At 52.7% G+C, this 25,964-nt stretch overlaps 2 protein-coding genes and 1 long non-coding RNA gene across 11 annotated transcripts in view; 2 read left to right on the top strand and 1 right to left on the bottom strand.

Moving 5' to 3' along the window:
- Positions 1-7,868, top strand: part of NINJ2 (ninjurin 2) — an 84,339-nt gene extending 76,471 nt beyond the window's left edge. For 3 of the 7 annotated variants that reach the window (XM_035706830.2, XM_035706836.2, XM_049102412.1), the window contains 3 exons: positions 6,050-6,281; positions 6,797-6,981; positions 7,481-7,868. In XM_035706830.2, coding sequence (XP_035562723.1) covers positions 6,050-6,281; positions 6,797-6,963 — 399 coding nt within the window. In that variant the 3' untranslated portion in view covers positions 6,964-6,981; positions 7,481-7,868. Of the gene's footprint in view, positions 1-3,214; positions 3,294-3,324; positions 3,769-4,989; positions 5,773-6,049; positions 6,282-6,796; positions 6,982-7,480 lie in introns of those variants that run through there. The other 4 variants (XM_025461753.3, XM_049102411.1, XM_035706827.2 and 1 more) reach the window with 4 other exon arrangements.
- B4GALNT3 (beta-1,4-N-acetyl-galactosaminyltransferase 3) overlaps positions 1-25,964 on the bottom strand; it is a 132,663-nt gene that overhangs the window by 27,528 nt on the left and 79,171 nt on the right. For 2 of the 3 annotated variants that reach the window (XM_049102409.1, XM_025461748.3), the window contains exons 6-19: positions 25,554-25,654; positions 25,002-25,069; positions 23,299-23,377; positions 23,111-23,177; positions 21,463-21,606; positions 20,539-20,648; positions 19,493-19,593; positions 19,146-19,207; positions 17,688-18,486; positions 15,806-16,125; positions 14,987-15,140; positions 14,659-14,731; positions 14,101-14,254; positions 13,384-13,510 (exon numbers count right to left, since the gene is read on the bottom strand). In XM_049102409.1, coding sequence (XP_048958366.1) covers positions 13,384-13,510; positions 14,101-14,254; positions 14,659-14,731; positions 14,987-15,140; positions 15,806-16,125; positions 17,688-18,486; positions 19,146-19,207; positions 19,493-19,593; positions 20,539-20,648; positions 21,463-21,606; positions 23,111-23,177; positions 23,299-23,377; positions 25,002-25,069; positions 25,554-25,654 — 2,359 coding nt within the window. Of the gene's footprint in view, positions 1-9,123; positions 10,827-13,383; positions 13,511-14,100; positions 14,255-14,658; positions 14,732-14,986; positions 15,141-15,805; positions 16,126-17,687; positions 18,487-19,145; positions 19,208-19,492; positions 19,594-20,538; positions 20,649-21,462; positions 21,607-23,110; positions 23,178-23,298; positions 23,378-25,001; positions 25,070-25,553; positions 25,655-25,964 lie in introns of those variants that run through there. The other variant, XM_025461746.3, reaches the window with a different exon arrangement.
- On the top strand, positions 23,051-23,740 carry LOC112669006 (uncharacterized). Its single transcript, XR_003141991.3, has 3 exons — positions 23,051-23,191; positions 23,344-23,405; positions 23,532-23,740. It is a non-coding gene; the product is annotated as an uncharacterized LOC112669006 (long non-coding RNA).

Below are 25,964 nucleotides of genomic sequence, written 5' to 3'. Positions count from 1 at the left end.
CCAAGGGAGCGGTAATGAGTAAAGGTTAGCTCTCTGCCCCCTCCTGGGGGCGGGAGGAGGAAGAGTGCGCCAGGCCAGAGAAGGGGAGAAGGAGGCCAGCTGAGAGGACCGCAGCTGGGGTCCGCAGCCACAGCCCCAGCAGAGACCCCAGAGGCCAGTGCAGGTGGGCTGTCGAAGAATTCCCCTCCCTGCCAGATAGGCCTGGGGCAGCTCCATGGAGAGGCTCGCTGGGGTGAAGACACAGGTTGCTGAGCAGGCGGAGACAAGCATTTCAAGGACCACAGGGGTGGCTAGGACAACGAGTGATGCCTTCCTTCGAAATTTGGGCTGGGACAGGTCCTGAGTCACAACATAGTATTTAAAATGCCTCTAGGCCCACAGGTGCAAGTATAACCCTGAGTGGGAAAGATGTCTCTCTTGTCTCATATTTGAATACCTTACAGTGTTCAAAGCCCACTCACCCATTTTATCTCATTGATCTTTTTTAACAACAGCTTTGTTTGAAACAGGGCAGCTACTACTCCCGTTCCACAGACAGGAGAAGCCAAGGCCTATGATGAGTCATAAATTCTACTTTGTTTTAACCGTCGGCCTTGTTAGGGCGAAGAGTTGTTTTCATTTCAAATTTATGATTATTATTTTTTTAGATAGTTCAAACATCCAAATGGCTGAAAATTCAAAAGTTATGGATAAAAATCTCTCTCTCAGCCCCATCTCCTCTGCTGCCTGGGTCATCTCTCTCCAGTTTGAACCCAAGCCCTTTGACTTTGGGATGAGTGTCCTTTCTGCAATGTGATGCAGGACTCAGGGATGCTGCCTAAGGGAAGTTTCACCTGCTAAGGGCATTTTACCTCCCCTTAGCAAGTGTGTGTGTATCCTTAGGGAAAAATTGTCTTCTTTCCTCTGAATTCACATGTTTATCTTTCCATCCTAAATTGTGTGTGTTTTTTTATTTTTTTTAAGATTTTATTTATCCATGAGAGACACATAGAGAGACAGAAAGAGGCAGAGACACAGGCAGAGGGAGAAGCAGGCTCCATGCAAGGAGCCCAATGTGGGACTCGATCCCCGGTCTCCAGGATCATGCCCTGGGCCGAAGGCGGCACCAAACTGCTGCGCCAACCAGGCTGCCCTCCATCCTAAACTCTTTGGATGCAGGGAGTATGCCTATGACTTCTGGTAGGTGGCTGGGTAGGGCCTGGTACATAGAAAACTGGGATACACACCGTGCTCTGTGACCTTGTACAACTTACTTAGGCTCTCTGAGCCTACAGTTGTTCAGCCACCATGACCACGCCTTCACCAACCTCACAGGGTTCTTGTGAGGACTCAATAAGATGACTCCAGGCCCATGTTCAACCCCGTGCCAGGCGCCAGGTATGGGCTCCCTAGGCACCCTTTCAAACTTAATTCTGACAGAGGATTAGGGAGTTCAGGTACCTAATTAAGAACACATTGGCATAGTAGGTCGCCCAAATCCAAACGCTTGAGCAAATCATTCTTCCTGGGCTGGGACCCGCCCTTTCCCAAAGCAGCCTTCCAAAGGTGGGGCTCATTCCCATCTGCTTTTCAGGAGAGGCCTGGCTTTTCTGGATAGTCAGTCATTTTGAGACCAACAGAAGGGCCAACAGGCAAGGGCTCCTCTGGGTCTATTTTGTCCTCAGCCTTGAGTATAAGCTGATCCACAGGGAGATGATACACACACATGGCTTTTCTCAGGGCTGACAATAATGACTCACTGGAGGGTCACTGATGCCCTTGAGCTGCCTGAGGCAAGTGACTCATTGGATCTGCCTCTGTGCCTGGCTCCCCAGCTGCCTGACCTCTGCCTCTCTCAGGGGCATGTCCTCCACCCCTGAGACTCTCAGTCCTGGGGCTTCTGCTCCTACATCACTCTGTGTTCAGAGGACCCAAGAAATCATGTATTCTAACCCTCCTCATCTCACAGATAAGAAAAGCAGCCCAGTGGTAGCTATAGGCTTGCTTATACCTCCAGCTTGCTTATACCTCCAGCTTGTAAGCGACCCAGGGTTTGAACCCGGATCCAGGGTGCCTTCTGCGATAACCTCCCTGGCTGCCACAAAGCCCTGGGTCTTGGCCTGTTCCTTCCCCACAGGGCACTCCCTGTCTCCCTCCCGGCTCCAGGTCCTAACACTCAGTAGATGCCATGGCTTTGTGGTAGAACAGCTACTTATCCCTTGTTTCCGTGGAAGGACAGAATGATCTCTTGGAGCTTGTGGTCTCCACTGACCATAATGTCATTTAACAATGTAAAAATCTGTTTACTTTTCTGTTAAAAGAGGCATTCCTTTCCTATCCAACTCAAGTTGTGTAAAGAAACAAAAATAGAGGCCAAGAAGGATGAAGGGACACATAATTGTCTGGCAGAACAATGGAGCAATCCATGACTTCCAGGGATGGAATCCACACCAGCCTTGGGAGCTGGGACCTGGCAGGACAAACAAGGTGACAAGGAAATCTGAGTAGAAACAAGAGGGAAGGACAAGGAAGAGAGAGGAAATGATTGTGCTGGGGCAGGCCCAGGAGGCGGGCAAACCGGGAAACCTGTGCAGTGGGTCTGGGGTATTCTCCAGGCTCCGTGCACCTTCCCAACCCAATCAGCAAGCCCATGACCTCTTGGTGTCCAGAAGCCCCATGGTGTTCCAGAACGGGACCCTGGACCTACTCCCATCAGCCCACACACCCACCCCTGCTCCAGCCTGGTAAACCCCAACCCTCCTTCTGGTGTTCAGGTGTCACTGGCTGGCCTGATGTTGGTGGGCTGCCTTTCCCACAGGATATGCATTTTGAACAGGGACTCTGGAGGCTCTGGTTGGGCCTGCTGCTGCCCTCGAGTGCAAACGGAGGGGTGGAGTGGGGTGGGACGCAGTAAGAAGCTCCTGAGAGACAGGGTTCCTGAAAGACAGCTCAGACTGAAGGAAAACAGGAGAGCAGCTCGGAAGGGCTCGTTCCTTTAGGGAGAAACAGAGATGGAATGAGTTCCTCCTCTCCACAGCCTCCTCCCTCTCCAGGGACGGGATCTGCCTCCTCTGTCGTAGGTGTGGAAACCCAGGCACAAAGCGCCAGGCCCAGAGGCAGAGCTGGGCCCAAAGCCTGGGAGTCCCACCCACTCCCCCCACCACCACCCAGATCCTCGGAGGAGGAGCCAGATGACAGGGGCCAGGAGCAGGGGCGAGGCCTGCGGGCTGGAGGGGAGTGGAGGGGGCGAAGCTCTGACACACAGGCCTCGCAGGCTGCCGCAGGGGGCCGGGGCCGGGGCCGCCCCGGAGGGGGTGCGTATGGCCAGGGCCCAGGCCAGAGGAGGGAGCAGGCGGGAGCCAGCGACGCCCCCAGTCCCACGAAACACCGGTGACTCAGGCCGGGTGGCTCCGCCGGCGGGCCCGGCCCACATTCCCGCGCCTTTGTTCCCGGCTTAAAGGGCCAGCGCCGAGCCCGGAGCCCGCCCCGCCCGCCCCGCCCCGACCCGATCCTCGCCGGTGGCCGCCCGCGGGGCTCGGGGCTTCGTCCCGCCGAGCCCTCTGGCGCGAGGAGGGCCGGCAGGTTTTTACGCCCGTTGCTCTGCCTCTGCACCTAAACCGGCCAAGGGGGATCAAGAAAAGCCTTGTCCTGCTTTTTTAAAGATGCTGCCGCGAGGGGACCCTTCCAGAGCCCCTTGTTCCAGAGTCTCCAAGCATCTCCCCTTCGACGCCATCCCCGGGCTGCCGGCGGGTCCCCTCCCTCTACCATCGCCCGACCCCGCCTGGGCCTGTGAGTAGTGGGTTTCTCTGGAGCTCGCATTGGACACTCGTGTGTGCCGGGTCTGGGGGTGGCCCACCCAGCCTTGTAAGCCCGGCCCCCCGCGCTGGGCCCCCGCGGCGTCCGGGGCTCGGGCGGCCGGGTCCTGCCCGCGGATTCCTGGGGGAGAAGCGGGGGGGCCCCGCTGACTTCTTTGGACCTCGGACGCCACCATGTGGACGCTCCGGGGCCCGGGGCCTGGGGCCTGGGGGTCACCCTGCCCACGTCGCCGCCGCCGCCCAGCCAGACCCCCAAAGAGCATCCTGACCTGGAAGGTAGCCCGCCCGGAACTAGCACAAATCAAAATCAAAGCAGGCCCTAAATTAGAGAGGAAGAGATGGGCCTGCACCCTCTTCTGCCCCACGGTGCCTCCCACACCCTCTGGGAAACTACAGAGACTTTCTCAGCGCCACTGAACAACAGAAGCTTATCAGCTCCATTAAAACTCACAGATAGCAGGGATTCCCGAGTGGCTCAGTGGGTGAGCGTCTGCCCCCTACTCCAGTCATGATCCCAGAGTCTTGGGATCGAGTCCCACATCAGCCTCCCCACAGGGAGCCTGTTTCTCCCTCTGCCTATGTCTCTGCCTCTCTCTCTGTGTTTCTTATGAATAAACAAAAAACTTATAGATAGTATTTTTGGTGAAAGCTTGGGAAGATCTTTGTGTCCCCAAATAATACCCTCTATCTCCCAGACCTTCACACACCTTTTGTGCAATGCTCAAACACAACACTAGAGCTTTGGGTTTAAGGTTTTGTCAGCTATTCATATGCAAATTTTAAGAGAAGGGGTCTCCTTTGATGCTTTCACAGTAATTTCAAACTCTCTCAGATCTTGAACTAAGAGCTACATTTGAAGGGAGTAAAAAGTGCAAAACATGTAGCCACCAGACATACCGGACAGTGGGATAAGGAGAGGAGGCGTGGGGATGGCCCACAGGACAATTTTGGTACCCTTGTTCCCATGCCGGAAGCACTTTGGATTGTGGGGAGGCCTGGGGGCTGCTCCACAGACTCTCTCACTTACTAAAGTGTCCTTTGTACCCGAGACAAACCTTTACCAAATGGGCTGAAGCTTTGGGGCCTTTGTAGGGCACTGGCCAACCAGGCCAGTTGGCTCCAGACAAGCCCAGAATCCAGAAGGAACGTCCAGAACCCTCTGAAACCTGCCCCATCCATCCATCCATCCATCCATCCATCCATCCATCCACTTAGTAGATAACCTGTGTTCATCTGCAAGATTAGTTTCCCTACCTCTAGGCTGTAACATCTTTCAAAGCTTCCCCTCCCTGTCCTTTCTCACTTGCTCTGGTTCTGTTCTTTATCACCCTGACCCCAAATCAGACCAATAATCTTTCAATGGGTCTGGAGCCGATGCTTCTGGGCCCTCCTGGGCCAATCCATCCCAAGACCCCCCTCCTGAATTAATTTCCCTAAAACACACCCTCATCCTCTTGAGGGGCTGCAGATGGCCGGTAGCATCCAGTGAGAATTTCTGGGCCTGACCCAGAGGCCACTCCGTAGGTCCTGTATTGTCCTTCATTCAATCTTTCAGAGTTAATGACTTCTTGAGAGTAAGACCTGTGTTTTATTTTTCAAAATCAAATCAAATGTAAATTACAAGTCAATAAATCCTAGCCAAAAAATAATAAAAAGACCAAATCAAATGAAGAGCTTTTCACTAGTGTACATTGCTGTGTGCATCCATATGTACGTACAGAGATGCATTCTGAGGAGCACAGCTGTGGCCTCAGTGCTCTTGGCCACAGGGTTGGGTGAGATCCAGACACAGCTTGTGACCTATTTGCTAAGCTGTGCACACAAACTTGAGGCCACAGCATTCTGGGAGAAGGGGTGCCTTTCTTATTCCAGCCAAGCTTCAGAGATCCTGCTGTCTTCCAAGATGCTTTCCTCTCAGAGAAGAAAGAGGCCCAAGGCCAGGCCTGGCCCAGGCAACATGGAGAATAAAATGAGGATGGTACATCTTACAAGCAGCTGAGGACTCTTCCCCACAGCCCCCCACCCTTCTTCAGATAGACGTGGGGAGACCCTAAGGAAACATAAATGCCAACATACCATCATTTCAGAGTTCAAAGGTCCTGAAGGACTTTCTAGTCCAACTCTTTATTCTCTCAGGCCATGAAGCCGAGAAGGGTGTTATTTGCCCTTGGTTTCCCACCCCATTAAGGGAAAGCTTTAAAATTTCTCTCCCCTTCTGGAGCCTCCTCGGTCAGCCCATGTTTTCTCTGTTACAGCCTGGGAGCCCCAACCTCAGGAGGAGCCAGCCCATCAACCTGAACCACTATGCCACCAAGAAGAGCGTGGCCGAGAGCATGCTGGATGTGGCCCTCTTTATGTCCAATGCCATGCGGCTGAAAGCAGTGCTGGAGCAGGGGCCGTCCTCCCATTACTACACCACCCTCGTCACCCTCATCAGCATCTCTCTGCTTCTACAGGTGGTCATTGGAATCCTGCTCGTGGTCATTGGTGAGAGCCCAGGCCAGGAGTCGGCCTCGGTGGCCCCTGGTGGGAGGAAAGGCCCCAGCTGCCTCCTTGCACCCTCCTGCTCTTGCACATGTCAACTTCTCAACCATACACTGACCTGTGGTAGGTGGTAGCCCTCCACACCTACAAACGCCCAACTCAACTCCTACATGGTGAGAGCAGACTCCTTGTCCTACCTCCTGGTATCCCATGTAGTGGTCACTCCACAATACCTGCTGAACAACTCTCTTCACTTTCTCGTGGCGTGCATCCCCACTCTTAAGACTCAGTATGAGTTCCCAAATCCCGATTTCTGTAAGGACTGTGTGGATGTCCGGTGCACAGGTCAGTGAGGGAGAAGGTGGCTCAGCACAGTGAATACAACCTCCCTTGCTTCTACCACATGAGAGTCTGAGGTGCCAGACTTTCTCTGACCTCTAGTGGATGCTGCGAGGGAGGTTTCGGGCTGTGGCCCCACACCCCAACCCTTCCCTCCCACTCCCCCACCTTGCCCACAGCACAGCTGAACCTCAATGAGGTAGAAAAGCAATGGCAGCTCAACCAACTCAACAACACTGCCACCACCCTGGTCTTCATCACTGTCGTTGTCAACGTCTTCATCACGGCCTTTGGGGCACACAAGACAGGCTTCCTGGCTGCCAGGACCTCAAGGAATCTGCTCTGAACACAGCCTGGGACCCAGGTGAGGGAGGATGGGAGGTCCGCGGGTCCAAGGGTTCTCCCAAGTGACCCTTCTCTCAGCTCTAGGGGCTTGAAGTAAGAGTGAGATCTTTGCCAGCAACAAGAAAAGACAGATCTGAGGCAAGGAGGGGATCTGAGAGAAGAGTTTGGTTGGGGACCCAGAAAGGCCCCTCCTGCTGCTAACGGGTGATTTTTCCTGAGCAGTCAAGCTGGGGTCTTTCTATAGCTGGGGGTGGGTGGGAGGCAGTGTGGTCAGTGCTTGGCTCTGCCCCTCTGGCAAGAGGAAAGATGCAGCGTGGGATCCCTCAAACTGCGGTCCGTGGACCAGTAGTAACACTGTGTGGAAGGTTGCAGGAAACGTCGAAATCTCCAGCCCCACTTCAGATCTACTGAATCAGTGCATTTAAAAAGGTTGCTAGGGGAATTGTATGCAGAGTAAAGTCTAAGGACCACTGGGCTGGCCTGCCCACCTCACTGTCTCTTCTCTGCTTCCCCTATAGGTCCTAGGTCCTGGAATGGCTTCTGCCTCTTTACTCTCCACACTGCTAGGACGATGGGCACTTTCCACAGCCCCTAGGAGAGCTCCCAGAAGGGCGGTGGAGATGCCCTTGCTCCCTACCCACAGCTTCTGAATTAAGATGTGTTATTTTACTGGTCTAAGTGAATCCCATCTTGGTCTGGAGTCCTGAGCTCAGACTGCGGTACTGCCAACCTTTCTCTCTGGTGGCGTCTCCTGCATCTAAGGAGTGTCTGCCTAAAGCCAAGCCTGCCCAGGTTCAGGCCTCTAGTTCATACTCCGCTTCATTCCTCCCCTCTGCCCTATCCATTTTCTCCTTTTTGTAAAATGGAATGATCTCTATAAAGTTTTCTGCAAATCCGCTGAGTCAATCTATGCATCAGGCTGGTCTCTGGATGCCCTCTCCAGCTGTGTTCTGGAAAGGGCTTGACTTCCTTTCCTCTGGGTCCTGCTCTGAGTCAGTGTTCCAGGCCCCACGTGCCTTGGGCTAATTACCATCTGCTACATCAATGGCAGATTAGTTAATTCTGGATTGATCCATGTATGCACAATACTTTTTGAGAACCTGTTATAAACCTATCCAAGCTTTCAAATCAGCACCTTCCCTTAGGTGTGTGCTTAAGGCATACAGACTCACTTTGACCCCTGCCTAGGCCAAAGAGAACTGGGAAGGTAAAGTTGTGCTCATAAAGCATCAACTGGGCATCCCTAGCTCCAATAGAAACGATTTTCAGACTGTCTCCTACTTTCAAATGAGCCACACCTTGGCTCCTTTCTATGGCCCACCAACCACCCCCCCACCCCACCCCCAGCCCTGTGTCTAGCCTTCTCTCGGCCAGGGCGTCTGTTAGCCCTTCTGCACTGGCCCTGACTCCTCAGGCAGTTCCCCACAAGGCAGGCACCAACTAATGGTAAAGGGTGGAGGGCATTGTGGGAGGGTCCTCAGTGTGTCCATCAGAGGCCTGACAACTGAGGGAGATGCGAACCCTTAGGCCCCTCAGCCCACCCCTCTCCTATCTTGATGGGCAATGGGAAAAACACACAAGGCACTTTGTTTTCTAAGAAAATGCTGTATTTAATAATTTCCCTCCCCCCATCCCGCTTCCTCCCCCCACCCAACACATTTCCCTACTGAGTAGGGGCCAGACCAGGCCCTCCCCTTAAGGCAGATGGTGTGGAGGTAACTAACGGCAAAGGAAAGGCATTGGCCAGGGTCAGGGTCGGGGTGGGGGGAACATGAGTAAGTCAGGCGAGGCTACTGTCATTAAGAGGATGGAGATGGGAGAGCTGTTTGGGTTGGCTCAGGCCTACTGATGCCACGCCCAAGGGTGACAGTGGCCTTGGAAAGAAAGCTGGTGCCCCAGCCAGCCAGCTGTAGCTCTCACCTATTCCCTACAGCCCTTTCCCAAAGGCAGTGAGCCTGAGCAAGGGCCACGCAAAAAGCCACAGCCCAAAGGGCAGGAATAGTATCCAGAAGCCAGAACCCATTAACTGGAAAATCTTTGACCTTCCTGATTTCTTAGAGGGGGACCTTCAACCTCTAGAAGGTTCTCAATGGGCTCCATTCTCCTAAATGCCCAGGGTGTTCTCTTGGCGAATGCAGGGCCCACCAGGCAGACTCTGAAGTTGTGGCTTGGACTTTATTGCAGCAGGGAGCGTGGGCTCACTGACTACCCTCCTGGGCCCCGCCGCAACCTGCCGCAACCCCCATTGGTGTTTCCTTACAGCAGGGAGCCCTGCGCCCCCCTCCTTACACGGACACTGCAGTTCCAGAGCCAGTGCCCAATGCACCATTGGTCAGTTCAGCAGCAGCGGCAAAGGCAGCAGCAGCAGCAGCAAAATCCCCAGCCCCAAAGGCACCTGGGGATTTTTAGTGCAAGATAAGTGTGTGATCAGCAGGTGTCAGAAGGGGCAGCTGAAGACGACAAAGGCCAAAGGCTCTTCCCTGAAAGGGCTCTGCTTTTCAGTTCCTTCTGGCTCTACTCCCCTCCAATTGGGGAAGAGATCTCAGGGTGATGCCCTTGCCTCCCCAAACCCATGGCCCTGCCCCTTCTCACCCTAGCCCCTGTTCCTCCATCTTGAACACACCCCTTCCTCTTCCACGCAGGCAGGTGGGGCCTAAGGATCTCCCTGTTGGAGGGCAAGTGTGTGGGAGAGCGGGGCTGTGGGGACTCCAGTCTTCCACTTCCCTTTCTTCCCTTCCTGCTGGACGCCCCACCCCCTTCCCAAGTCCAGGGCTTTCTTACATCCTCATCCTCTTTCCTCTCTGCTTCACATTCTCCCCAAGGCTTTAGCCTACAGGTGGGCTAGGCCAGGCCAGGGGCTTCTCACACCTCCTCCACCATGCCTGTCCTGCGCAGCCTGTATGCCAGACCCTGGGGAATGACAAGCCCATGTCCACTAGCTGTCTGTCTCCCAACCCCACTGGGCCACCATAAAAATGCCACCAGTTCTGTGCTTGTGGTCGTCGGTCTGAAGTTAGCACCACCAGGAGGGTAAGGTTAATGCCCTAATCAGGGACCAGCTGTTCAGTGGCTCCCTGGGAGAGATGTGCATGTCTCTGGAAGGCACAAGCCTGGGGTAGAGCTGAGAACTGATCCGTGCTGTGCCAGCTCCTCTGGTTATAAATCAGCTGCCAGATCAAGGACCGAGGGACACAACACGCTACACTGGAGTGGGTCAGGTATACAAGTGGGGACGTGCCTTAAGTGCAAGACTGCATCTGTCTCTCATAGTCAGTGCTGGGTCTGGACAGTTACAGTTTTGGTTTTCTGTTAGAAAAGTAAAAACCCCCAATGAAATATGTCCAAGAGAAGAGTTTCCACGTCCTGGTCACTACTCCCCGGGTGGATGCTGGAATGCACCTTACGGATAGGTTGGTAGCACTCAAACAGGTCTTTCTTTCCCAGAAGACTCTGGCACCTTTCCCAGAAGCCTGTCCACCTCTGTCAACTGAGTGAACGGCCCCTCCCGGTCCCTCTCCCAAGGTCCTCCCTCTGGAGGCCTCGAGGGTAGAGACAGGGGCCTTGGCAGCTGCCTGTGTGAGGTAACAGCTCTGGGGGAAGTGACAGTGTTAGCTCTGAGGCCTCTCGGGGCCCAGCCATGGCTCCTGCTCCCCTTCCCTCTCCTCCTCAATGGTGAGCAGGGGTGCTGGGGAGCGAGCACGAGTCAAGGAGTGGGAAGCAGTTGGTTGGTCGGTCAAGTGGGCCGCCCCTCAGGATCATGGCATTTTCATCTGGCGACGGTTCCACATGCCTCGCTTGGAATGGAAGTGATGGAAGAAATTCCTGAGGGAGAGTCGCTCCACTTCCAGGCCTGCTTGGAGGATCCTGAATGGGGGAGGGGGCAGGGTGAGCAACCGAAGCAGGAGAGGCAACTGGGGAGAGGCCCAGGCCCCTGAGGACCTAGCCCTCCTGTGTCTGCATCACACCTGGTCCCACCGGGTCCCTGTCTGCCTCTGTTTACTCTCCCTGGAGCATGGGCAGTGGGGTGTGGTGCACAGGGCCAAGGCTTTGGAGCCAGACAGCCTGGATTTGAAACCCAGCCCCACCCCACACCATGTAAAGCGTGTCACTCTTCAGAGTCAAGGTGTGTCAATCTTCTTCTTCTTTTTTTTAAGATCTTATTCATTCATGAGAGACACAGAGAGAGAGGCAGAGACACAGGCAGAGGGAGAAGCAGGCTCCCCAAGGGGAACCCAATGTGGGACTCGATCCCAGGACCCTGGGATCATGCCCTGAGCCAAAGGCAGACCCTCAACCACTGAGCCAACCAGGTGCCCTATCAGTGTGCCAATCTTGAGAGAGAGGAGAATGATACACAGTTGACCCCTGAACAACACAAACTGGAATTGTGTGGGCCCAGTGACATGTGGGCTTTTTTCCAATAAATAAAGTACAGTGCCCTAGTTGTGTTATCTCCTCCTTAATGATTTTCTTATTAACACTTTCTCTTCTCCAGCTTACTTTATTGTAGTACACAGAACATACAAAATGTGTGCTAATCAACTGATTGTTATCGGGAAGGCTTCCAGTCAGCAGTAGGCTATGGGTAGTTAGGTTTTGGGGAAGTCAAAAATATTGTGTGGATCTTCCACTGTGTGGAAGTCAGTGCCCCTAATCTCCATGTGGTTCAAGGGTCAATGTATAGATATTGGAGGCTGGTGGTAAAGACTAGAGGTGATGGGAAGAAGTGCTCAGTACAGCTGCAGGCACACACCCTATGCCAACCACCAGGAGCTCGGCCCGCAGGGGACACATCACCACCCGTGATGGAGATGGAGGGGGCAGACCTGAGCCCAGCCCTCCCCTGCCGCTATATGTGTAGCCTGTGGGGAGGAATCTCTCTCCCAGGAAGCGTATCCTTCCATCAAGGTGGTACCAGAAGTCTGCATCTACCCAACCTGGCAGGAAGACCGAGGGTGGAGGTAAGTAACCACTATATGAGTCTTCCATCCACTCTGGGATCTGCTCTGACCTGGCTTTTTGAGAGCTGGGTTAGCTAATCCGAGCTCCCTCAAACTCCCTCCTTTGCACCTTCAATTCTCTTAGTACTGCCCCTTGTCGTTATATACAGTATACCTCCCTTATTTTTTTCTCCCTCAAGGGGAAAAAAACAAAAACAAAAAAAACAAAACATACGCAGAGCTGGTTTTAAGCCTCTGATGCCCACTAGCTGTGGTATTTGGGGCAGTTGGGAACTTCTCTTCAAGGCTCATTTGGACAGCGGAGACAATCACGCCTCCCTCACAGAGGTGTGGAGAGGAGCAAACAGGGGGCAGATACAAATCACCTGCCAAGTATGGGTGCCCCTGAGGGGTAGCTGTCTCCAGGAAGAAGTGTCCCCACACCCCCAGGGCTCCTCCAGTGCTCCTGACCCACCTGTCACATCCTCTAGACACTGGCTGGTCCTTTCTTTCTTTGACGTCTCTCTCCCTTTCCTCCATCCCCTCCCCTTTAACCCAAATCTCAAGGTATCATCCTCTTTCCCGCTCCTTCTGTGGCAACAAATTTCTTTCTTCTTCAAACTTTTATTTATTAAAAAAGTCTACCCCCTACATGGGGCTCGAAATCACAGCCCAGAGATCAAAAGCAGTATGCTCTTCTGATTGAGCCAGCAAAGCGCCCCTTGTGGCAGAAAAAAAAATTTTTTTAAGTAAATTTCTTTAAAGATGAATCTCATACTAACACAGCTTCCACTCCCCTGCCATCAGCATGCCCCACAACCCCTCCAACCAGGGTCCTGGCCTGCTTGCTCCTGTCTCAATGTCCTCTTCTGTCAGCTTGCCAAGTCTGTAGCTGATCCTGTGTCCTCCTTTCTCCCTCTTGCCATTGACTATTTCTTGCTCCCTGAAACTCCCTCCTCCCAGGGCTTCCAAGGTCCCAGGACCTCCTGGATATCCTACTGCCCTTTAATGATCCACACTGTCTCTTTCGCTGGCCCCAAAGCCTTTCCTAACCCTTCATCTGACTTCTTGTCCATTCCCCCAGACTCAGCTTCCCTGGCAGGTGGCTGCGGGGGAGGAAGGTTCCAATCCAGGAAAATGCACCTGTGTTCTTTGATGTCGCAGGGCCTGTGCTGGGACCATTAGCATTTACACTCATACAGCTCAACAGCTTTTGCTTTACCCCAAAGTCTTCCCATGGACTTTAATCTCCACGCTAACCCTGGGACATAGGCAGAGGCAGTATCATTCCCCTTCTAACAGACACAGAAACAGAGTCTTGGCCAGGCAAGTAACATGACCCAAGTAAGTGGTCAGGCTTCCTCTGAGTCCAGTGCTTGTTACCTGTGGATCAGGAGCCTGCAGCCCTGAGGGCCAGGCCTTGGCCCATCTAGCCCCGTTCTGTCCCCAGAGTCCCTCTCAGACACCCCTTCCCTGGTCACCTGTCCAGCAGCTCCCAGTCTTCCCCGCCCCAGCGGTCTCGGAACTCCTTGGTGTTCATGCCTCCGATTCTGTCCAGGTCTGACTTGTAGATGCCGAGCAGTCCAAACCCATTCACCTCCCAGTAGCCTGTGGCCAGACAAGAAGGCTCCAGTGAGATGAACCCGGGGCCTAGAGGCAATGGAGGCTGCTGGGCTACATTCCCAGAGCCTTCTCTGAAAGAGGACGATGTGCCTGATGCTGAAAACTGTGAACGAGTCCCTCCCTGTTGTGGGGGGAAAGCCCTTGCACTAAGTTTCAGGGTCCGATGGAAGCAGTGGTCCTACCAGGGGGTGACCACAGGCCCTACAACCCGATCTGACAATAGCAGCCACTGAAGACATAGCCGAGCGTGCTTTCCTTGTCTGTTACCCTCTCCAGAGGTAGGGAGCCTATCTTTCCATTTTTCTATCTGCATAGGGCACAGAATCTGGCACACAGTGAATGTCTGATAAATGAATGAAGGGAAGATGGGGAAGAAATGTCCATTGTTGCCGCAGCTGTGGCTGTGAGCACAGCCCTCAGGCCCTCTCTGGTGGACTGTCCAGATGGGTAGAAGGAGCAGGAGGGGGAAGAGGGGAGACTGCCACCGGAGACATGGTTGCTTCCAGCTCTGGGATGAAGAATCAAGGCCAGAGAGAGGGCTCTCCTACCCTCCCTAGCCCAAGAACAGGGCTTACCCTCAGGCCACTGGGGGGTGGCCCCGCAATGCAGCCTCATCACCATGGGGGCAAAGGCCATCTTGCCCTCCACACAGTGCTTCCGGATGGTATCGATGACTCCAGCAGGGAAGTGGATGTGGAGGTCACAGAGGAAGATGATGCTGTGCGGGTCCTGGGGACAGATGGGGGAGAGTCAGCAGACCCCACAGACCAGGGCAAACCCCTGACCCCACAGAAGTCAAGCCACTCCTGAGGACACTCCTCAGGCTCCTTCCCACTTGAGTGATGGACAAACTTCCACAAAACAAACCGTTGAGCTAATTTCCACAGTATGGGGCCCCAGAGCGCAGTTCTCGGAGTCAGAGGATGAATTCTGATACCTCCCCTCCACCCCTCATGACTGCAAGGACTCTGGACAAAGGCTCCACTGTCATTTGGCCCTAGAGCAGAGCAGAAAGGACCTCCCAGGTCCTCATTCTTTCCTCCCCGAGGAGCTGACTGCCTCACACATCCCAGATGTCTCCACCTCTTAACCAGTCTGTAACCACGTCTCCCAAACCCTTCCCAGGCTATTACCTTCACCAGGTCTATGCCGGCCTGAAGCCCAGCTGAGCGCTCGAAGTTTCCACGCAGCTTCATGTACTGGTAGCTGCAGGGAGAGGAGAGGAAACAGAGGCAGAGTATAAGGGCTTGGCAGCAGTGATCCCTGGAGGATGCTGGCAGGCTGGGAGAAAGATGATGTGTGCTCCTAGGATGGGATATGGGCATATGAGTCCTCTGGAGAAAGCCAGACACTGGGAATCAGGAAAGCTACATGGGACTTCTGGCTCCGCCCAGTACTCAGCATCCGGGATTCTAGAAAGCAAGTGGCTCAGGCTGGGCTCCGGCCAGGGAGCCTCCTCACCTCCGCAGCTTGGACCTCTTGAGGGCCATCTCCACGTCCATGTCCTCACTGCTGTAGTCAGTGATGATGATATTGAAGTGTGGGTCACCAGTGGCCTGGAACAGCTTTTCCATGTCTCTGATGAACTGCTGCACCCAGCGCGCCTGGTTCTTCACTACCATGGTGGGCAACAGGGAAAAAGAAGCAGTGATGCCAAGAAAGGCACCCCCACCACCAGCTCCTGTATGAGTCAGGACCCCATTGGACCTCTGCAGCTATGGAGGAAGCCAGTAGGAACGCAGCAGAGAGGCAGGAGGCAGAGGGGGAGCTCACCAGTGAAAGGGGCCTCTGTACCCCGTTGCCCACAGAGCCTGCAGGCAGGGCCCCACGGGAAGGCCTGGGCCTGGGGTTCATCCTCAGCTTTCTCACAGTGACCCGACCATGCTCAAGCCCCGTTTTCTGTCCATCCTGTTAGCACCCTTCATTTCCTGTCCTAGCTCACAGTTATTACAAGACTGTTTCGTGCTCCCCCTTCCCTTTATAAAAGCCGGCTAACCTGCTCTATGTTTTGTCCCCCAGAACAGTTGCAAACCCCAATATGACAACCCGGCCATGATCGCGTCCAACCCTGACACCGGGCACACCAGGAAGAGCAACTGGCCTACGAGCCAGCATCTTTTCCAACTGCAACACTTGGCCGTGTGACCTCAGGTCCTTGGCTATAAAGTGGCCTTCCCCCAGGCTCTTGTGAGATCGAATCAGGGAGCAGAGCCTTGGGTGCTCGCAGTTATTTAGGGTCCCCACTCCATTGATAATGGCCGGGCTCGGCCTGAGGCTCACCAGGGACAATGAAGTGGACCACGGCTCGGTGATTCCAGGAGAAGCCCTGCGGCCAACACAGCTTGGGCTCTGGGGCCCGGACATTCAAGACATGTCTCCGGCGGTTGTGTGAGCCCCAAACCAGGCCCTGCAGGTTCCGGGGCTCGACCTCTTCCCCACCAGCTGGATCGATGCCCTGCCAGCCGCGGGTAGACACATACTCGGAGAGCCGCACGGGCTGCTGCCCCTGTTCCAGCAGCTCGAGCTCCAGGAGGTAACGACCCCCGCGTAGCTGGTCCTGGCGCTTCTCCACGTTCACAATGCGCTGGAGCTGGTACTTCCTGTGGCAGAAAGGGTGGGCCGCTTGAGTAATTCCTCCCCCCGCTGTGGGGAGGGGGCCGGGGGAAATACAGTATGGGAGAAGCCCATGAGGCCAGTGGTCAGGAGACTCTGGTTTTTGCCCTAGAGTTGCCATTGGCTAAGATGCTTACACCAGGGGCGCCTGGTTGGATCAGTCGGTGGAGCATGTGACTCTTGATCTCAGGGTTGTGAGCTCAAGCCCCACGCTCGGTGTAGAGCTTACTTACTTACTTACTAAATAAATAAATAAAATTTAAAGATAAAAGGCTTCCACCAGATTCTTAATCTCTAGCGATCACAGCTTCCATCTTCAAAAATGCACCTACAGACCTGGGATGACCTCTAACATGTGTTAAATCTCTAAGATTCTAAGTATGTAAAGTGAATGTGTTTCCTTCAGAAACGGACCCTCATTAATAAACTCTGTCCACTCACGGTACATAACACACAATGGATTATGAGAAATGTTGATTGGTAGCTCAATATCATTAATCTTCAGGGAGATGCAAATCAAAACTACCATGTGATACCATTTCGCACCTGTTAGGATGGCTATTTTTAAAAAAGGAAAATAACAAGCATTGGCACGGATGTAGAGAAATTGACACCACAGAGGGAAATGTAAAATGACGCAGCTGATTTGGAAAAGAGATGGGTAGTTTCTCAAAACATTAAACACAGATATGACTCAGCAGTTCTACTCCTAGGAATATCCCCAAGAGAACTGAAACCATGTTCACACAAAAAAATTATACGCAAATGTTCATAGCAGCATTGTATTCATATTATGCAGTAGTACAAAGGAATGAAGCACTCAGTACATTCTACAACATGGATAAGCCTTGAAACTGTTTTGCCAAGTGAAAGAAGCCAGATACAAAAGGCCACATATTCCATTAACATGAAATGGTTATTATAGGTTAATCTATAGCAGTAGAAAGTCGAGTAGTGGTTGCTAGGGACTGAGAGGAGGGAGAAATCGAAGTAATGCTAACAGATACCAGGTTCCTTTTAAAAGTGATGAAAATGTTCTGGAATCAGATAGTGGTGATGGTTGTACAGCATTATGAATAATACCTAAAAAACACCGAATTGTACACTCTAAAATGGCTCATTAAAAGTTATATGAATTTTATCTCAATTAAAAGAATGTCAATTGGTTAAATGAATGAATGCAAAAACAAGAAGTCAGGCCATGTTTTCTGCCCTCGCCCTTCCAGCTCTTTCCTGGGGTCTTGTCTCTTCTAGTCTCAGTTTTGCCTATTCTATCCTTTACCAGCTCCTTCCCCAATAAAGGGGACCCCATCTTCCAAGCCTTCCCCGTGCTCGACACATGTCCTGGGCCAGGTACCCAGGGGTGTCAGAACCATGCCTGACTGGTCCGACTCATTCTCAGGAATAGGGGGTCCCAGGTGCTTGACCTTCCAGGGAGCCTGAAGCAGGGGAGCACGCTCCAGCCCCCAGGTTCCTGCCCTCAGGCCAGCTGGCTGTTGAGCCCTAGCCCCAGCCCCGGTCCCGGTCCCAGAAGAGCCCTTTACCTTACCCCCGGCTCCTCTGGTTGAGCTTCTTCAGGAAGACCCGCGTGACCTCGAGAGCCTCCTGCTCTGGAAGCAGCAGGTTGCCAGACGTGTTACAGTTCAGATCGATCCAGTCAGTCCGCAGGGCTTGGAAGTCAACATTCCGAGCACTGAAGGTCTGGTCCCAGTTTACCACCGGGTCAAACATGGGCACATATTCGAACACCTCACTCATATCCTCTTCCTCTTCCTCTTCCTCTTCTTCCCCCTCTTCTCCTTCCACCTGTCCTTCCTCACCTGCAGCTACCACTACCTCTTCCTCACCAGGCCAACCCCTCCTGGGGGCTGGGGGCTCCATCCTATCTCCCCTTCTCTGCTCTGCAATGTATGTCTCAACTTGATTCAGCCACTGGGACTGCCCTAGAGTCTTCCTGGGACTGTTACCAGTGGGCCTGGGCCCCTTGACTGCAGGCAGTTTCCCTGCCAGGGGCCCTGGAGGCCACTTCTCAGAGTGAGGTGGATCTTCGCTAGGCTCAGGGCTGGGTCTTTTCTCTCTCTTCTCTGGTTGCTGGACTGGGACATCGGTGGTCCTCATAGGGAAGGGAGCTGTGGAGTTCTGCTTGGAAAAGGGTGCCAGAAGACCCTCCTGGGGCTGAGCCAGGAGTTTCCGTAGGCTTCGGAGGTGGTAGTCAGTGACATCCTGCCCAGGGGTAAAGGTAGGCCCTTGTTTTCCTTCTGGCATCATGGCATTCTGGTCATTGGAGTCAAGGGTTTCCTCTGCTGCTTCTCCATACTGGGATTCTTCTAGAAGGCCTTCCTCAAAACCTGTTGTTAATAACAACCATTCCTCACATTAGAGTTTCTAACCTTTCCCAGACAAGATATACAAGACAGCAGTTGATCATCCGAATGACACACCAATGAGTTTCAGATGGGGATTATACCTGGGCTCTGCTGCTTGCTTACTGTGCGACCTTGGGCAAGTTACCAACCTCAACTAGCCCATTTAATCCTCTGCATAAAAGGAATAATAATGTGTCTTTCATGGATTATCGTGAAGATGGAGTGACATAAAATAGGCAAAGTGCCTAGCAGGTGCTCGAGGGACCCAACCAATGGCCCCCAACATGCCCTAATTCCTCAAGAAGCAAAGCCACTGGATGACAGTGCTTCTCTATAGCAGAACTTCCCCAGTGACGTGCCAGGGATAGCGATCATTCAAGCAGTCCAAGTAATCTCCTCTTGGCTCTAATTCTCTTCCAGCTGACCACAGCACACTGTTAAAAACAATGTCATTTTCCATACATGGGTAGTATGGAAAAGGTAGGCATACCATCTTCTATTCCTCCAGGTATATGGGGAAGGACTATGTGGCTTTGATATTCTCTTCGGGGGAAGGGCTGGCATGGTTTGAAGGTCCTCTAGAAACAGACCATGGTCATCCCTCCCAGCCTGACCTGGAAGCCTCAGTGGTCACTCTATACCTGGCTTCTCCGGCCCCTGCTTCTCAGGCTGGTCAATCTTGATGTACTCCCGAAAGCTGAACCTGCAGGAGGAGGGGAGAGGCAGACTGGTACCCAGTACCCTTGCAAGCTAACATGTGAGGCTCTGCTGGAGGCGCCAGCAGCAGTGCAGAGTCATGCCCTGGCCTAGAGTGCAGAAATGAGGCTGTGTGGGAGAAAGAGTATCTGTGAGCGCATGGCATGCCCAGGAAGGGCCTAGACTCCTCAGGCTGGAAGGGCATTCACAGCCCCTCTCACCCAGGAAGCTCTCCTGGTCCTGCAGAGCCCTTCTGTAAGACTGTTTTCTTGCCCAACTCGGTGTTACTCACCTGTCCTGGTAGTATGAGTTTTCCTGGTAGAAGCATTTATTATGGGTCTCCATGTGGCTCAGGCGGGTATAGTCATTGGGGTAGACGAAGGACAGGTGAACCTGGAAGAGGAGAAAGCAGCCACAGGAAAGAGAGGGCAGGACCTCGGTAAGAAATCAGCCCACCAGGGTGAAGTCTGCCCCTGGCTGGGACCACCCAGGGGAGAAGCACTGTTTGGAGCTCTGAGAGACAACACTTGTTCCATTCCACTCTTCAGGCCTCCTCTCCTAGGCTCCCTGGACCAGATGTAACCCCTGCCGCAAGCTTCCCAGTGCTCCTACCTCGGCTCCTCCACAGCTGCAGCCAGCACCATTTTCTCCCTGTCCTGCCATCTCATCCTCTCCTGCCACCTTGAAACCTTTACCTGCAACCTCTCAGGGCCCTGGAACAACCCCCCTTTTGCTACTCCACTGCTTCCTGCCCCTCTTAAACAACTTCAGACAATGCCACCAATAAACTTCCCAGTTAGACCCCACCCATTCTCTGACCCAGAGGACAACTCCTGAGACTCCTGTTCGCTTCTTCCTGCTTCTAGCACTCCTCTGATGGTTTCTAGATCTGGATATATAGTATGCACACTGCCTCTGCAGTTTCCATCCAGGCTCTCAGTTCTCTAGAGCTAACTTCCCCTCTATAGTGCCTCATCTATGAGTTTAATAAGGACTGCTGGCTGATGGCCCAGTAAGACAGACCCAGGCAGGACAGGGTTGGGCAGCTCAAGGAGCAGAGTATAGGAAGCCTCAGGCCAGCCCCTCCCATCATCATCAGGGTTGGTGTCAAAGGGCTTACTAAGGCCGAGCATTCATTCTCGCAGTTTATAGGGTGGTTCATTGGGCCATGGGCAACTTGGAATGCAAGTTCACCCATCCCCTGGACCCCATAAGGCAGTCCTGTCTACTGCTATGTGGCATCGCGGGGAGGAAGAGTCAGCCCTGGTGCCCCTCCATCTCAGCCACAGGTGGCAAGCCCTCTTGATCCTGCCCCCACTGCCCAGCACCAAGACTTACAAAGCGGAGTCCCTGGTAACGCTGCAGGGGGAGCCCGTCCACCAGGTAGCTGGGTTTGTAGGGACAATCAGGCAAGACATGGCGGAGATGAGCCTTGGGGATCAGAGGCACTAAGGACAGTAAGGGAAGAGGGATGAGGGTGAGGATGGGAGCCTGGAACAGGCTGCCCTAGAGGCACGAAGGCTCTTGGCTGAGGGGGAGGCCCGATGGCCTCTGCTCTGAGCAGGCACCTTTTTGTATTTGCTCACAGCAGCGGTAGGCAGAGTCCAGTCCATCAGCTGAGGTTGCCAAACCAAGGCTGGCATCACTCATCTGGGGTGGGTGCATTCTGGGAGGGCCTTGGAGGTCAAGGAGTCGGATGCAGACCCTGGCTCATGGCATTGGGACCGCTGTACAGGGCTAGCCTCAGTAAAGGTTTAGAAACGTCCAAGAGGCTACTGAGTCTCACTCTAGGGCAGGGCCAATAACTGAATTTTCTCCTGGTCATTATGGGGGTTGGGATGGGGCTTTCTCATCTTTTATAATGTAAACGCTCCCAAGAATTTATGACTCCAACACCTTGGTGGGAACAGATTTCTCTCATTGGATTAGAAGAGTTGGGATCCAGTAGGAAACTATGATATGTGCAATTTTGGAGGGACCCATAGGGGATTTCTGGGCTCTAGTTCTACTTCTTGTCCTGAGATGTGGTTATACAATGTTTGTCGTGTAATGATCTGTATAATTGTAAAATTGTACATATATATTCTTGTACTTTTCTATGTGCATGTTATATTTTACACTGCAAGGGAAAACCAAGATTCTCTGACTTTTGGGATACAGCGGTAGTAGTGACAAATCTGAGGAGTCTCCTCTACTAACACCCACAGACCTAGCAGTGGATGGGCCCCAGAACGGATGACAAGTGGACGGCCACAGTTTTACCTCGATAGAGGGTATCCCGAGGGTCAGGCTGCAGCATGTCTGCGAGAGGCGGCTCCTCTCTGGGAAGAGAGTCTCGGGAGCCTACATGGCTGGCTGCTGTCTGGGGGATGTGGCCCACATCATCCATCCTTAGGACTGTCTCATCTGGGCCCAGGGAGGAAAGTACAGAAGCAGCTGTGAGTCCCAGAGCAAACCCAGAACCAAGACCCCTGCCCCTCTAAGCCCAGGCTTCTGTATCCCCCCCAGGGACAGTATGGGGTATGGGCGATCCCTCTCCCCTCTAGCCCTGCCCCCTCACAGACTGTGGGTTCAGCTACAGATATACCTTGGACCCACTCTGCTCGCCCCATGGCTACCATTTTATGTAAAATGAAAAAAGATACCACTTCCTCAAATGTGTTACTGCTACTGGCTGGAAATCCGACATTGAAGCCTGCTTCATCTATCTCATAAACAGCTATAGAGCACTTACTAAATAACGAGCTAGGCACTGCTCTAAGCAACTGATAAACATCAAGCCATTTCATCTCCAAATAAGCACTGTATGCCTTAGGTATTTATTAATTATTCCTACTTTACAGACTAGGAACTTAGGAAAGAGAATTTAAGTCATTTGCTGAAGATCATACAACCAGAAGTGGCAAAGGTAAATCTGAACCAAGGCGATACAGTCTCAGCCTCCAGGTTATGCTGTGTCTCAGACACATAAGCCAGCAATGCAGACTATGGCAGGGGCACCCCTCAGCAGCCCTGCTCCTCATACCCCTCCCCGCCTCAGTGTTCTCTCCAAGTCAGCCAGACCTCCTCTTTCTTCTACACCCAGGGCTAGTTACCTCTGGTTCATTGTACTAGTTTCTTACCTGAACTTTACAATGGGCCTCTTTCTTCTCGTTTCGCATTGCACCTATGGACTCCAGCTCTCCCTCCTTCCTCTTGCACCAACTCAAAAATTCGCGCCCCTTCTGCCTTGACCTTCGTTCACCAGCAACCTCCTCCCACCTGCCTTACCCATGCCACCCTATCCCCCTGTCCTGTGAATGCACACCTCCCTGGCCTGCCCCCATCCTGCCCTCCCAGTCTCCTCTCAGAACTCAGCTCTCCCTCCCTCCCTTGGGGTTCTGGCCCTGCCTGCTCTTCCTACACCCAGGCCACATGGCCCCACCTGCCAGGTGGTGGTTCTTAGTGGGGCCTGTGGATGGATAGGAAATCATGAGCAACACAGAATACAACTGAAGAGTTCATTTACTGAAAATAAATCTAAAGCAGATGAGAAGGTTTCTTCAGCTCTGGTCACAGCTTTGCAAAGAACCATGGGTCCTTCAACTGTGAAATGAGAAATTAGCCTCATGGTCCCTGGATGCCCTTGAAATTGTACACAAAACATTGCGTGTGGGTAGACAAGGGCATTTTTCTGGGGCGAGGTCTTAGCGAGCTTCCAGCAGGTTCTCAAAGGGGTCACTGACCCAAGAGTCAAGGACCTTTGACCTTAGAATCCCTCTAAGTTCTGTTCCTTGTTCTGGATCCGCTTTCCACCCAGGTTCCAAGCACCCTAAGCTTTAGCCTCCACCCCTCCCCTGACCAAATTCACCTGATGGGACATGTTGGCACCAGCTTGCCTGTCTCCAGGGGAGGGGCAGAGCCTACTCACTTGTGAAGAGCGACAGGGAAGGGGAGTCAATAATAGTGAACTTGGCTCCAGGGTCGTTCCGTCGCCACTGGAAGAGAGAGGGTGGATACAGAGGGTTGGAGGTGGCTGGCTTTAGAAAGGGGTTCAGGGGACAAGGGGCAAGGAGTTCACCTAGTTCAGAGGTGAACTAGGAGGGCAGGAGCTCTCACCGCAACTTCCACATGATCTGTGCCCTTGTCATTCTGTTTGTGCAGCACCTCAAAGTAGTACCTCTGGGAGGCCACCAGGCTGGCAGGAGGGAGCAAAGACACAGAAGGTGATCCTCTCAGGTCCTATGGTCATCCCTCTGACCCACTCTTCCCCCGTGCCACCCCAGCTTCCACCTCGTTCTCACTACCTGCAGCCTCCCCTTGTCCTTTCCTCTCTGCTCCCACAATCCCAGGAGCTTCACTTTTAATGCTGGCCTGGAGTCTCCACGCTGCCACTTACTCACAGTGTGACCTCAGCATTCTCTTCTGTAAGACGGCCGTAAGAACAGTACACACTTCACAGGAGAATCAGGAGAATCCACAGAAATACAGATCTTCCTCAACTTAGGATAGGGTTATGTTCTAATAAACTTATTGTAAGTTGAAAATATTGGAAGTCGAAATGCATTTAATATACCTAGCTTAGCTTGGCTCGCCCTGAATGCATTCAGGACACTTGTAGTAGCCTACAGGTAGGTGGGATCATGTGCCACAAAGCCTATCTATAATAAAGTGTTGAATATCTCATGTAAGTGACTGAATGAAAGTGAAAAATAGCATGGTGGTTTGGGTACAGAATATCGGTGGTTGACCCTGTGATCACATAGCTGACGAGGAGCTAAGGCCACTGCCCAGCTTCGCCAAAGACTATTGTACCCCTTGTTGAAAGATCCACATTCAAAATCTGAAGTACAATTTCCACTGAATGCATATCACTTTTGCACCATCATAAAGTGGAAAAATGGTAAGTAAAAATATTATAAGACTGGCTGTCTGTAATAATAATCCTTACAGAGTTGTTACTATGAGCTAAACACTGTTCTAAGTGCTTTATATAAATGAATTCACTTAATTCTTGTTTGTAGATGAGAACATTGAGGCACAGAAATCTTAAGTAATTTGCCCCAAATCACTGAGGCAGGAAGTGGTGGAGCTGGGATTTGGATCCAGGCAATCTTCCTTCTGGGTTCAGGGCATTGGCTGCCATGCTGAATGATATGTAATGTGCTCGCCACAGAGAATGGCACATAGCAAGGGCTCTTCCGAGAGCTAGACTGGCTTCCTGTGATTGACATCAGTGTTACCACCAAGTATTGACACGGTCTCGCCTTTGTGTGCAGGCCACCAGGTGGCACTCTGAAGTCAGGCTAAGTTCCCCTTCCAGCATGTTAATGCAATTCAGCCGATACAGGCTGGGAAAAGCCTGTCTCCCTCTGGTCTACTGAGGAATCAGGGATCAAGTGATCCATGAGGAACTTTCTGTAGCACAGGCAGAGAGCCAAGTGTCCAGGCTGCACCACTGCGGACATTTACAGGGATGGAGCAAATGGGAAGGACAAGGACTGGAAGAAGAGAGACCTATTTTGTTTTCCAGTCCTGAGTGTCACTAAATAGCTGTGTGACCTTCATCAAGTCACAACCCTCTCTGAGCCTCAGTTTCTGCATCTGTAAAATGAGGAAGGATGGGCCAGATGGTTTCTAAAGTCAAATACATCATTTAGCAGAATGCATGAGTGCCCAGTCATACTGCACATCTAGACTAAGGAAGGCTGGAGACAGGCCGGGTACCATCAGGCTCCCTGCCTCTGATTTGACCTTGGCACTTGATGTAGGTTTGGTTTTTTTTCTGTGCTCAGAAGAATGTCATGAGACTCCCTACTTACCTCACTGGCTTGGAAATTTGGCTCCGAAATTTCCCAAACTCTCCAGGGGCAGTCCACTCTTTTCCAGTCTAGAGGTGTGAGGAGAGCAAGAAGAGGGAAGGAGGAAGATGACAATATGGAGGAAGGGAGGTGGGGAGTGCAGAGATGAGGAAGGAATGGGGAAAAAGGAGATATGTGAGCAAAGAAGAGGAGAGAGAGGGGAGAGAAAACAGGAGACGTGAGGGGAGTGACAGGTGACCTGGGCAAGAAGAAGCTCCACCCTTCTTATAAGGGCCCCAAGCAATAAGTCCCCATGGCGGGCATCCTTGGCACCATGCTAAGGACGCTAAAACCCAAAAAGGAGACGTGGCCCAGTCCCAGCCAAGAGATGAATCTTCACTCTTCCCCAGTTTACAGTCTATCCCTTTATAATACAGGGCAGGGGTGACATGGAGGATGCTGTCACGCCAAAGAGACTAATGGTGATGCGGGTCTCCTGATGCGAGCAGGTGCCTCTTCCATGACCTGGTTCCCGGGCCCAGTGGGAGAGCTCTGCGGATGGGCTGACCCTACCTTGCCCACACTGGCCAACAGCTGAAGGCCTGACACCTGGTCATCCCGGCTGAGCCAGAACTCAGCGTTGTCATCTGCAGCAATGGCAAACTGTATTTTCCCTGGGCAGTGGGGAAAAGAGTTTTGCAGATGAGAGCAAGAAGAACATAGCATGAAGGGCTGAAGGCCTGTTTTACTTCTTAGTAGGTATATTCTCTTCAGGGGGCTTGGTGCTGTGGCTTCCTTCCCTGTAAGGTGGGGGTTCCTCACCTTAGGAGATACCATGAACATGGGGAAGACTCACAGAAAGAGACAAGCTAGGGCCAGACTCTGCAAATCAAGGCATGAAGTGGCAGCTGGGGTGCAATGGATAAAACCTCACTGTGACCAAATATCCCCTCTCTCCCCAGTGATGGACTAACAGGGTCCAGG

This window comes from Canis lupus, chromosome 27 (assembly GCF_003254725.2).
Source record: "Canis lupus dingo isolate Sandy chromosome 27, ASM325472v2, whole genome shotgun sequence".
NCBI classification, from domain to species: Eukaryota; Metazoa; Chordata; class Mammalia; order Carnivora; family Canidae; genus Canis; species Canis lupus.
Note: the sequence above shows the minus strand (reverse complement) of the source record. Positions and strands in the feature narration are given on the sequence as shown.